This window comes from Humulus lupulus, chromosome 2, assembly GCF_963169125.1.
Source record: "Humulus lupulus chromosome 2, drHumLupu1.1, whole genome shotgun sequence".
NCBI lineage: Eukaryota > Viridiplantae > Streptophyta > Magnoliopsida > Rosales > Cannabaceae > Humulus > Humulus lupulus.
In genome coordinates, this window is record NC_084794.1 from 6,039,582 (window position 1) to 6,053,711 (window position 14,130).

A 14,130-nucleotide genomic window follows, 5' to 3' on the forward strand; every position below is an offset into this window, starting at 1 on the left:
CCGACATGATGCTGGTTGCTGACCTCGAAAGATTTAATGAGTCATTTGATGTAACACGCTTTGTACATTTAAAGATATTTATTGTTGTAACATCCCAACATTAAAGGGATATTAACAAGTCTGTTATTCGCCCCTGGTCTTCAGGGGACAGTTCCTTGTATATAGGAGTTACAATATTTAATATCATTATTTTAATTAATAAGAAGAAGTATCTTCCCGAAATATGTGGGAATGAACTCTGAAAACTCTCTATAAATAAAGAGTTCATGAACATTTGTAAAGGACGAATCTTTTGATATACTGAGAGAAATTATGGAGAATTCATCCTTGAAGGATTTCCAGAAAACTCAAAGTCTTAATAAAATAGACTTGTGGACTAGGCAGAGTTAACTGCTGAACCACGTAAAATTCTTGTTGTTCTACCATATTATTCATCTGCGCCATAGTTCTTATTGTTTAATTGCTCTACATTTTAAGTTGACGAAAAACGGCATCAACAAATTGTTTTTATATTATTAAAACTATGTATGTGTATTAACTTTTGATGGATATGTATGTTGTATGTGTATCATAAAATCGGAGGAGTGGCAAAATACATAATAATAATAATGATAAAAAAATCTTAAATTCAATAAGTAACAGTCAATTCAATTTTCAAGCCCAAAAGAAAAAAATTATTAATTATGAACTATTTGTTTATATTATTATTTATTTTCTTCACTTACAAGAATTCAAAACAAAAAAATAGTTATTTACTTATTTATTTTTAAATTACTTTTAGTCTTTTAACGAGAAGCAAAATATTAAAAAAAGAGTAATAATATTAACGAGTTGCTCGTGTAATTCACTAATGTATATATATATATACACGAAGAAGAACATATGTCTTCATATGTAGACGTATAGCAGCTAGCCATTAATATTTATAGACAAGTGGGGAAAAAGATCAGAACTGTGTAATTGGTGGAAACTTGGGGAGATTTTAGTGCATTCTCCAATATATATTTTTTTCCTTTCTTTTAAGAGATTTGCACGGTCAACTTTGTGTCAACAAATTCTGTGGATTGATTTCATTTGAAGTGATAACAGTACTTAAAGTTATTAGTCGGTGTGTGATGTAATAAGCTACTTGCGCATAGTAGGGTCTGTGACGCTGTGCCAAATCAAACAAGTTAGAGTAGTTGGATTGGATGTATATATAGTGAGACTCGCTAGTGTGTCCGTGATCCTTCTTTTCTGTTTTGTTTTTTCTTTTCAATTATTTTTATATTTTTTTAATCCTAAAATTCATCACACATCTACATTACATTATTTTATTTTTTTATTAAATAAATAAATATTTGACACTTATATTTTATTATTAATGTTATTTACTTATTATATTTTTTGTTACATTTTTTTGTTTTGCCAAATTTTCTATTTTCTATTATTATTTTTATTCCCTTTCTTCTTTTATTTTGTATTGAGGTTTATTTTTTAATAGTATTTTTTAGAATTAAGTAATTAAAATGTGTTGTCTTTTCATCATTTAAATAAATATTAACATTATAATATGATATATATTAGTTAATTATTTAATATCATATTATATATTTTTCAAAATATCATATTATTTTTTTATAATATATTTTTTTTAAATTTAATAAATAAAATCTGTACTTTTTATGTCATATTAAAAAAAACATATCAACATTATGAAATGATATATGTTATTTAATTATTTACTATCATATTTAAAAATTTTAAAAATATCATATTACAATATCTAGTCAAATTATAAAAAGATATCCACCAAACATAATTTTGTTTAAGATTATTGTAAGTAAAATCATATTATTTGTACAAAAAAAAATATATTAGTTTCATATTAATTATAAACAAATATATTACAACTTTATAGAATTATTTTCAAAATAATAAAGAAGAAACAATATTTTATGATTATTTTTTTAAGACAAATGTGATCATTTATTTTATTTATTTGATATTGTTTTCTTTTTCTTTTAATTTAATTGTTGTTACATTATTAAAATTATGGATGTGTATTAACTTTTGTTGGATATGTATGTTATTGTATTTGTATTATTAACTTTGTAAAATTATCAAATCAAATATATTTTTTAAAAAAACATTAAAAAAATATATTTTCACTAATTAAGATTTTAGTTAAAGAGTCATTGTATGTTTATACACTGTTATGTGACATATATATAAATTAATTTGAAATATATTCTTTACATACTAGATCAGTGTGATAAGTGTGTTAGTTTTCTTTTGATATTTTACTTGGTGTTTCCTTTTCAATATATTATTATGAAGTTTTTCCAATGTATATAGTTAGTTTTTTTTTTAAAAAAAACTACTTAATGTAATAAGTGTGTTAGTTTTCTTTTCTATTGAATATCCTCGTTTAATTTTTCCTTTACACCTTATTGGAGTTTTTAAGAATAATTATATCTATAATTTATTGATTTGTAAGGTATTCATCATTATTTTTTTTAATGGGAGAATGACCTCTTTATTTCTTCCAAATTAATAAACTGTTTGTGATGTTGTAAATAATTGAATTAAATATTTAGAAAAATATTAGTTTATAACTAAGTTATCTTCTCACAAAATATCAATTTATTAAACAAAAAAAAAATTGTCATAGATCAGAGGAGTGGCAAAATACATAGTAATAATAATAATAATTATACAATCAATTCAATTTCCAAGCCAAGAGAAAAAAAATATTAATTATGAACTATTTGTTTATATTATTGTAATGCCCCGAATTCTCTGATGTGGTTTAATGACGAGATTAGTAGGCCGGGAGGGCCATACTTGTTTAATTATCACATTAAATGATAATATGCATGTTTATGTGAATTATATTATTATATGATAATATGTGTATGCATGTGGGTCCACATTTGAATATTATGCTGTTTTGATCATTTGACCCGTTAAGGGTATATTTGTGTATTTGGGTGCATAATGTGATTTATGAATGAGATTCCATTATTATGGAGATATATTTGAGCTATTCGGCATGAGACGGTCATATATAATGGATTAGCGGTTTTATCATAATGTGGTCAATTATTGGGTAATAGGAATGTTTATTTGATGATAAATTGGGAGTATTTGAGATCAGGATGGAATTCTGGAAGTTTTGACTATAATGTCCCCGGGGGTGTTTTTGGGACCCCAAGCACTAGGTTTTATTTGAGGTTACTTAAGCTTGAAGTAGCTTATCAGATAGAACGTACGTTAGAAAACCTCTCGTTCTCCCTTTCGTCAGTTCGTTTTACCGTTTGAGCCTTTTCGAAGAAAGCTCGAGTTCTAGGAGTCGGAATCAAGCGAGGATCGAGGCATAGCGATCTTAGGAAAGATTAGAAGCTTCTTAACCGAAGGATTTGACGGAAAATAACCCAATCGAAGGTAATCGAAGTTTAAGTTTTGAGTTTTTCGAGTTTCTAAGCTTTGAATTAGATTTTGTAAATTGTTGAGTTTTCGGTTCGTTAGAACCTTGGGTTTTGAGGGTTTTGGAGCATTGGGAAGCTTGGGAACTTTGATTTGATGATTGGGAAATGTTTAGGTATGATTTTTGAGGCTTTGGAGTGTTAAAAACGTGTTTTGGAATGGCCCAGAGTTGGGGGCCGCGACCCTGTTCTTGGGGTGCCGCGGCCCTGCTTTGAAGAAGCAAGTGGGGCTCTTTGTGCCTGCTGGGCGCCGTGGCCCTTGATGAAGGGCGTCGCAGCCCTTGCTTCAGGAAGTTCTGGGGGCCGCGGCCCAAGGTTCTAGGGCTGCAACCCTTGCCCAATTTTCACCCCGTTTGCATGTTTTGACCCCGGGAACTTAGTTATAGGCCTCGGGAGTGTTCCTACTACTTGGATTAGTTTGGATTGATGTCCCGGAGGCTAGATATTGGTTTGGAAACCTATGTTGATCATTATTATTAATGATATCCCGTGTTTGATTATGATTAGGTGACCGCTAAAGGACTAAAGGTTGATCGTTCTCAAGGGTCGTTCTTTTAATCGTTCCAGCTCGAATCTGAGGTAAGAAAACAGTGTAAGAAAACCGCACCCTGTGTATATGTGACATGCGTGATTGTACTGAGGCATGTTGATTGATAAATGCAGACATGGATTGCCTATTAAATGCTAGCGAATGTTGTATACATGTACATGTACTGACTAGTTAGGGACATTGACCTAAGAGTCAGAAATGGCATAGCGTCATGAACGCTGAGCCAAATGAAGATTAGATCTAATCGATATCAGCGTTGAATGGCTCTAAGGCATTAACGCTGGACCGACTCTAAAGTCGATGAACTTATAAGCAATTGTCTAGTCTAAGACTAGTTACTAGAGCCGGGGGCCTAGGGCCCAAGTGACTGTTTGTCACATGGCTAGGGAACGATGTTCCAAGGTTATGACTCTATGGTCATGAGGAAGGTTATGTTGGTGACTAATCACCATGCACCTATCCTGTTTAAGCTATGGAAGGTTCACTTATCTGTTGTACCCACTATCGTCACATGGCTAGAGGGGGTTGTACCCACTTTTGTGACTTTTGCGACTGTCATCTATCTGTTTTGGACTGATAGTCCTGAATGATTATTATGATAATTGTTGATATTATATCATGCTATATTGTGTTTTCTTGCTGGGCCTTGGCTTATGTGGTGCAGGTAAAGGGAAAGAAAAGCTCACCCAGCCTTGAGTGGAGAGCTTAGGTGGTGATGTGTACATATGCGGCCACTCGACCACCACGGCCAAGGAGTTCTCAGAGGAATTAGGGGGTTTACCCTATTTTTGCCGCTTAGGTCGGCGGGATTGTAAATTTGAAATTGTAGTGACCCTTTTATACTGTAAACAACTTGTAAATGTTTTGAATAGGTCATGAGCAGTTTATAATATAATATATCATTTTCTTTTTATTGGTTTTACACCTTAACCTGTTAATTACACTTAGAGCACATTTTTAACCAAAGGACTCAGGTATCGGGTCAAATTTCCGGTTCACCGTAACTGTTCTGGAGTAACCAGGTCGTTACAATTATTATTTAAATTCTTCACCTACAAGAATTCAAAAAAAAAATATATTTTTTCACTTATTCATTTTTAAATCACTTTTAGTTTTTTTGGCAAGAAACAAAACGTTAGAGAAAGAGTAACAATGTTAACGGGTTGCTCGTGCCTTAAGCAAGAGCTATTCACTAGTATATATAAATAAATAAATATATATATATATATATATTTATATATATTTCGAGGGGATATGTGGGTTGTCTTCAACATTCAAATAATGACGAGACAATTGGAACATAAATTATAAACAAGGATCTGTTATTTTATTTTGAGTATATGTATATGTTTTTACATCTTAGTCCATTTTATGTAAATTTTTGCATTTATGTCAATTCTTTAATGTAAATTTTTGTATTTATGTCCCTTTTTGTGTAAATTTTTACATTTACGCCCTTCTTAATATTTTTTTTTAACTTTCATCCCCGGTAAACAAATTTTTGTCACTGTATGTTGGTCTATATTTATGTTATTTGGTATTTTTAAATTATTTGGTTGATTTTTTTTACTTTAGTTTAGGTTTATATTAGGTATATTTTAGTTAGTTTATGCCTAATGTTTATATACTTTCACATGGTTTTTTTTCTGTCTAAAGTTTCAATTCATAACACTTGGAAAAATATTAAAACAATGGTTGCTTTTTAGTATTTGTTTAGTTCATTTTCTTTTGCATATGTTTGATATATTTATGTTATTTAGTATAATTTTGGTAAAAAAAGAATAGTGAAATTCTGTTTTTATTTTAATTTAATTTAGTTATATTTTTGGTATACTTTGGATATATATTAGATATAGTTTTAGTTATTTTGGGTATACTTTAGGTATATATTTTTTGGTTGAGTTTTAGTAATTATATAATAGTTTATTTTGTATATATGTTTAGTTTTTCTCTTAGGTAAATTCTGAGTATACATGGCCGGCCCTGAAAAAAAGTGGGCCTAAGACGGTTTTAATAAATTTTAAAAAAATGGGCCCTTTTGTATATGTAATTTTTTTATGTAATTTTAAATAAAATTAAACTAATATTTAGTAATATAAATACATTCCAAACCAATAATTCATTACATAATATAGCAAATTGATTCTCAATGTCATTCTCATTCACTACAAAATTGTCTACATTATTTGTATTAAAATACTTATTAAGAGAACCAACCTGACTTTTTTGCAAGAGTTCCTTCCTTAATTTCTCATTTCTTTTTTGGGCTCCTGATTTGTATTTGTAATTTCTAATAGGATCCTATAAAAATTGCAAACAAAATTAATGATATGAGTACAATAATATAGCAAAACTATAAAAAAAAATAAAAAAAAAATTGCAAGACACAAGTCACATAACTTTATAAATCAAATGAGACCAATAAAAAGGTTTTTTTTTTTTTTCCAATGGTGACCTTATTTTTTTGTGTGAATGTGAATCAATGGTGATAAAAAAAATATGTGTATGATAAGTAAATAATTATTAATTTTAAATAAACATAGCAATTAAATTAATAAAAAGTAATAAAAGATTAACTTTGAAAGCTTACCATTACAATACAAGAAGAATAGATTGCTTTTTTCTTTGAATATTGTATATTAATATGATGATTGATGAGTGATGAGAATTGAAGAGGATAGTTGGTAAAATTGTAAATTATAATGGTGGTTTTGGAGAGACTAGAGTATAGAGAGGAGAGAGAACTCTTAGGGTTATGGAAGGTAGGTGGGAAAAATTGAAATGGGAGTTTGAGGTTTTTTTTTTTTTTTTTTGAAAGGATGTGAATTGAGAGTGAGATTGTGAGAGAGAAGGGAGAGAGAGAGAGTCAAAGAGACTTTTCAGCTTTCCTTTTTTTTTTTTCTTTGAATTGCCTCACACGTTTTGGTCCAGTTGGACTACTACATTTATATTTATTTAAACTAATTGGGCCGGCTGGGAAGGAAAGGCTGCTGTGCCTTATTTAAATTTTTTTTTTCTTGAACACCAGCTAGGAAGGGGAAAGGCAGCTGGGCGGGCCTTATTTAAATTTTTTTTTTCTTTGAACACACTTAAGAGTTTACATGATATTTTTGGGCCCTGGGTAGGGGTGAGCCCTAGGCACGAGCCTAGCCCGCCTATGGCCAGGGCCGACCCTATGAGTATATATATATTTTTTTTGTATACTTAAGTATGCTTTGGTTCTTACATAATCTCAGCGGTTTAAGTTGTTGTTGTAGCATAAAATTGAGGATCTTGATCATGATGAATAGCTAAAGCTTCAACTAATGTGCTTCTCTTTTCATTTAAAACTAAGAACAAAGTGCTTCCATTTAACTATATATTTTAATTATCCAGTAACAAAGAGAAGTGCGTACTCTAAAAGAGAAAGTGATACTTGGACTAGTAAGATGAGCAAGTGTTTACAATATTAGAAATACATGATATGTTGGTATAGGTTACAATAAATTTTTTTGATTATTTTTTAGTATTTTAATTTATTTCAGCTATATTTTTGCTATTCTTTGAGTATATATATATATATTTATTGAGACACTTTTAATTCATATTAGGTATAATTTGAGTTGTTTTATCAATTCTATTTGTTAGTTTAATTTTGGTTTATTTTTGGGATACTTTAGTATGGTTGGTTATATTTTTAGTTTATTTTGGGTATATTTAATTTTTTTTCGTTGTTGTGTTTTTTGGTAATATTTAGATATACGTCTAGTTGTTCTGAGGTATATTTTGAATATATTTTTGGCATTTTTTAGTATGTTATGGGCTATTTTTTAGTTGAAGACTAAGACACCGTATTTTTAAATAATAAAACTTTAAAAATTTTATTTTTGTAAACTTAAGTCCGTATTTTTAAAAATAGCAATTTTAAGGACTGTCAAAAAGTAAAAAGTATATTTATGAAAAAAAAATAATATCTTTTTCTTTATCTTTTTTTATTATTTTATATTTGAAATGATTAAAAATATGACATTTAAATGATATAGATAAAAAATATAAAATAAAAAAAGTTGATGTACGGTATATGCATGTATGGTTCTGTATGGTGTAATGTAAAATAGAGAAAGTAGGGTTTTTATAATGTATTTTGAAAGATAAAGTAGAAAAGTTAATGAGAGTGCTTAAGCTGAATCTTTATGTTGTTTCTTATTCAAAGAATTGAGGGTATTTTTTAAATTTACTACAAAGCAAGTTTTGATTTCACTTTCCCATTATAGCACTCCTAATAGATGACATTCTCTATCCTTTAAAATGTACATCACTAAAATTCTACTTTCTTTATTTTACATTACACTATACATGACGAATTTCTCTCTTTCTTCTTTGCATCATTTAAATATTCAATCTTTTTATATATTTTATTCATAATATTAATATATACACACGCAAAAAAAAAACTAATAAAATATGAGTAATAATTGGGATACACTTAAATTGCACACACTATTTATACACAAATAATGTATAATTAATCTCAATCACATAATTAAAAGTGGCGTGGTCCCTACTTAAAAATATATATGGTTAAAGTTAAATACACAACATTATGTGTAAAAATTGCATGCAATTTAAATCGATGATTAGAGCACTCCCAATGGAGTAGCTATATTTACTATATACCTAAATTATAACTAAGGAGTACTAAAAAAGCCATACAATAGAAGTTTTATCCTTTAAATTTGTTTACCTTTGTCTATAGTGTTTAGCTAGATTTATGTTACACTATTCATTATGTAAATATATTACATTATTATCTCTCTTTATATATATATAAACATAAATAAAATTAATATATTTATATATAGATTTCATCATCTTTTCTTTATTTTCTTTCTATATATATATTATATATTTATATACCTATTAAAAGAATTTTATTTATATTTTATACTATTATTATATTTTATTTTCATTTTAGCACAATATTACATATACTTAATATAAAATATGACATATGTGTAAGTTGATCATATATTTTATAATATTAATAATTAGAATAAAAAAATATAGATTGATATTGAAAAATATATAGATTAATAGTTATAGAAAAAATTTGAAATGAATAAAAAAATTTGAAAATATAATATTTAAATGATATAGAGAAAAAAAATAGAGAATATGATGTATGGTATAATGTAAAACTTAGAGGTAAAATATAAAAATGTGTGTTTAGAGGTATTGTAAAAGATGATGTAGAGCACCCATTGAAAGTGCTCTTAGTGTTTCTCAGCAGTTACTATTCACTAATGTAAAAAAATACGGTAATATATAGAGTATCTAATGTATATATGCCTTATTTGTCTTACACACAAAAAAAGATGTATGCCTTATTTTGACTCATTTTGATGTCTCTTTTCCAAAATTGAGAAGAGCTGCTTTTACAGCAGCTGCTGTAAATGCTCTTATAGAATCTATAGCTATTAGTTTCACTATTCTAATACCTTCCAAGAATGGACAGAGCTTGTTTTATCACTATTATATAAGCAAGGATTTTTGTTTAAAAAATTATAATAATTCTAGAAAAAAAATTCTATGGAGAAACAATAATTGGTTTATTTAGCATGACAATGAAATGATTCAATTTTAGTGATGAATAAGACCATTTGAATAAGAAAGTTAGCTGCTCAATTTGTTAGAGTGTGACCAAGAACAATCCACAAGAAAATATCGATCAAAAAAACAATCCACAAGAAAAGTTTGAATTTTTATTATAGTAAGGGTTAGATTTATGTGACATTTTTTTTCATGTATGTGGACAAATAAAAATAAGAGAATAAACGTGTTAACAATATATTTTAACGAATGGAATATTATCTTAGTCCCTATATGTTATGAATCCTTTTTCACTATATATTATCATTCACTACACATAACTTAAAAAAGGATTTATATTTTTTTGGATCTGTATTTTTTTTCATTACTTATTTGGATCCTGTATTTTGATAAATTACTTTTTGAATCCTATTGTTAAGTAAATCTCCTTATAAATAAGCTCAGTTCAAGTTACAACAGAAAAATTTACAAGTTTGCCCTTAGGCCAAATATCAGTACAGACTCATCAGAAAGACTCGAACATCAACAGCTTTCAGTTACAACAAGAATTATCAGAATCAAGAAAGCCTAACTAATTACAACTCAGCAACTTAAACTAACTCTTCAGTATATATACATCTATATATTTAGAAGATCAGGTCAGAAAGAAGAACCACCAGATACGAAGCTTCATATTGTCCATTCCTTTGCTGAGCTAGTGAGAGAGTCTAGAGAGAGAAGCTCCGAGGAGCTCAGTTGTTTTGTACATGCAAAAGAAAGAACAGAAACAGAGTTAGAAAGAGTGAGGAAAAAGAAAGAAAAGTCAGAGAGATAGAAAGATCAGATTATCAATCAAAGATTGTGATTCGAAATCTAAAGTAAACACTGTGTAATACTTGTTGTGATTAGTGAATGCTCAAGCACTCTGAGGTAGCTTGACGGAGACGTAGCCCATCGTTCTAGGGTGAACTCCGAGATCAATTTCTGGTGTTTTTGGCTCTCACTCTCTGTTTGTTTCTCTTAAACTCTAGCCTTAATTTTTGTTATTCTTGTGTGTGTGCCCGTGTTCTTGAGATAAATGGTTTTATTGATTTATGAAATTCTGAGTTAAAAACTCAGTGTTTGTTTTGCTTGTGAAATCGTTATTGGGCTGGACTGGGCCTTAAACATTTTTGGGTTTTTCAATTTTGCCATTTTTCATGGACGCATGAATTAATTGCAAAAATACCATAAACTTTATTTGTGTATTAATTTGTATCTTGGAGTTGGAAGCTGCAGATTCCCAACATCTATGTTTTGTAAAATGGTTAAAATAGAACCTTAAACCCAATTTTGGTCAATGTTTTCTCAACTAAAATCACAAATAATTTACCAAACTAACAATTTAGAACAAAAATAAAATCATTCTGGTTAAAATCTGTATTGTTATATTCAATTTTTTCTTCATCAAAATTGAGTTTATAGTTCTATTTTGCAAAACATAGGGTCCAAAAAGTAATTTTTTAAAACACATGATCCAGACAGATAATGGGGAAAAACACATGTCCAAAAACGATAAACCCCCCGTAAAAAATACCAGTTCATACAAAGTATAAGGTACGTAATAATAAGCAACATCAGTAGTTTGGTTAATTAATTAAAATAGTAGATCATATATAGATATAGATAAGATATTTCGGGGGTAGTGTTTGGATAGATATATAGATATAATTATATAAATTTATACTTAGATTGTAGTAGCTAAAAGGTGCTCTAAGTACTCTGCACCCAAATCTTCAAACACCACCACATTGTTTAGTGTCAAATCCTTCTCTTTGCTCTTCCTGATCACTAGTTTCCTTCTGATGGAGTGTGTTCTTTTGAGAGCCATCAGCGGCGAGCAATCTTCAACAAGGGCTCCTCCGTCGCCGCTGCAAGAAATCAACTCTCGCAGAGACTCTCTAACCGTTTCGACAGCAAAATTGAGGATAGCCGTAGGACCACGCGTAGAAAAAGCAGCTTGATCATAGGCCAAAGCGGCTTCCTCGGCGCTATCAAACGTGCCAAGCCACACTCTTATGCCGTGCCGCGTCGAGTCCCTGATCTCGGCCGCGAACTTCCCCCATGGCCTGCGCCGAACGCCCCGATACGACTTCTCCTTCTTTGTAATATTCATCTCATCTTCTTCCTTGAGTGGACTCTCCATAACTCCGTTTGAACATGTTTCTTGGATAGTGTTTGAAAGTAGTCCATACAGGAACATTTCCTCCGAATCATTCTCATTGAAAGGGAGAAAATTCTGGGCCAAATCCCACCCGAATGGTTTCGGTGAACCGAAGGAAGATTCCGGCAATAAATCGGAAGATTGAGAGGTCAAGAAAGAGGACTCCATTTGCATGGTGGCTAGTACATATATGTTCTTTCTTTTCTTTTGTTGTTTTATGATTACTCTGTTTCTCAGGTGTTCAGTTTTTGGTCCCGTATTTTGAGTAAGCAACAGTCGGAGGACGTTGTGCCTTTATATATTTTTTCATAACGTAAAGAATAAGACAAGGCAAGTAGGGTTAATATGAAAATATTCATATTTTTGTAGGGCCCATTGCAATTTTAACAAATAATAAGGATAAAAATCTCATTTCCACAAATGGGTCAATTCAAAGGCATGGCCGCCAGGTCAAGGATCCAAAAAGTAGTGACGTCATCAATTCTGATTTTATACGTAATGTGTAAATTTATATTATATATAAATAACTTTATCATATACACAATTACTTAATTTTATTTATAAAATTTATTAATTATTTTTATTAAATTTATATTAATATCATATAAAATTTAAATAAATATTATATTTTAATTAAATAATTTATTTATTTTTGTTTAAATTTATATTTTTTCTAGTTTTTAAATTTGGGAGTAATAATTATATATTATATGTTTAATGTAATATTAAATATTATATATGTATTTTAAATTTAAGTTTCTTGCTAGTTTAAAAAAAAAAATATCAATTTGTTACTAATTGACAGTAAATTATATTATATATTTAATATGATATTATTCTAATAGGTGAATTTAAGTTTAATTAAATTTTATTTAAGTTATAAAATAATTTTATTATTTTTAAATAATTATCATTATAAAATATCTCAAAAATATATTATTTTAATTTTTTTAATTATTTATTATTTTAAAAAATTATCATTGTAAAATATTTTTAAAATATCTTATTTTAATTTTTTAATTATTATTATTTTATTTTTTTTAAATATAAGAATATTATGTTAAATATAAAAATATTCCATTAAAAAAAATAAAATCGGTTAAATATGATATCTACACTTTTATTATATAAAATATATATAGGGACTTCTTTAGTCCCTCAGTTCCCATTTTCAGGACTTAGTTCAACATTGATTATCAGCCATATGATATGTTAGTTTTTAGAGTGAATGGTTAGATTTGAATTTGTTGATTGAATGATACAAAAATACACATATACCCTTAGGGACCCCCTTTAACCGGGTACCGATTGTCATTTACCCTTAAGCAAACAAGAAAAAAAAAAAAAAAAAAAACTTCTTCCTCTTCAACCGAGTATTACTGAGTAACGTCCTGGTTCTTTCTGCCATTGCTATATCATTGGAGTGGGTTGTCGGTGGAGCGTAGTTACCTACTGTTTAAAGGGTTCGGCTACGTGAGTTTCGCATTTTGCAGTGTCGGAGTTGGAGAAAAGAGGTGTTCTGTTACTGGTAAGTTGTTATCTCTCTCAGTTGTTTTGTTTTTTTTTGGCAAAAATCCTCTTTTTGTAATTACTAGTTAAGATATTTGCATGAATCTTGAGTTTGGGTATTTATGAAACTTCTGATGTTTGGAATTTATTCGGGCAATTTTTTTTTTTTTGAAATGTAGAAATTAGTGAAATTTGCAGTGGGCATTGCTTCAATTTATGAAATTTTTTGAGTTGTGAAGTTTGAGATGCATTTTCGGAGTTCGGTAATGCTAAGATTGTAGGGCTCAATTAAGAACTTCACCACAGAAAACGAACCTCCAAGAATCACAACTAAACAACCAAGTTAAAAGTCACAATAACTCACAAACCAATCAGTAAAACAGAGGTGGAAAAACACAATGCAAAACACAATCTTTTACGTGGTTGGAATTAGAGGCAAGACAACTCTAACTTACATCCAGGGGCAGTCACTTTTATTAGAACTTGATCTTCAACTTTATTTGAGTACAGATGTCTCTACTCTCTCTTCTAGTATAGAATGTCTCAAATTACAAGTTTTTTCTCTGTTTCTGGAAATCATATAAAACTATACAATAAAAACTATATATATAGTAATAGCAACCGACTATTAACTGTCAAAAAAGATTTACAAATGATAGTAGGCTGTTATAACAGAATGTTGAGTGAGCCAAATAAGTAACAAATCTCCACCTTGGATTAGTAACACTTCCAGATTTAGTGACTGCACTTCAAGCCCCCTAAAGGGCTTAATCTCCTTTCAGCTGAATCAGATCCAAGAAGTGAAAGAACTTACTGCTTGGAAGAAGTTTGGT

At 29.1% G+C, this 14,130-nt stretch overlaps 1 protein-coding gene across 1 annotated transcript; it reads right to left on the reverse strand.

The window, feature by feature from the left end:
* Positions 1–11,311: 11,311 nt before the first annotated feature.
* LOC133815796 (ethylene-responsive transcription factor 1B-like) lies at positions 11,312–11,956 on the reverse strand. Its single transcript, XM_062248593.1, has one exon. It carries the CDS (start codon positions 11,954–11,956, stop codon positions 11,312–11,314), a length of 645 nt encoding a protein of 214 aa, XP_062104577.1.
* Between the last annotated feature and the right edge of the window lie 2,174 nt (positions 11,957–14,130).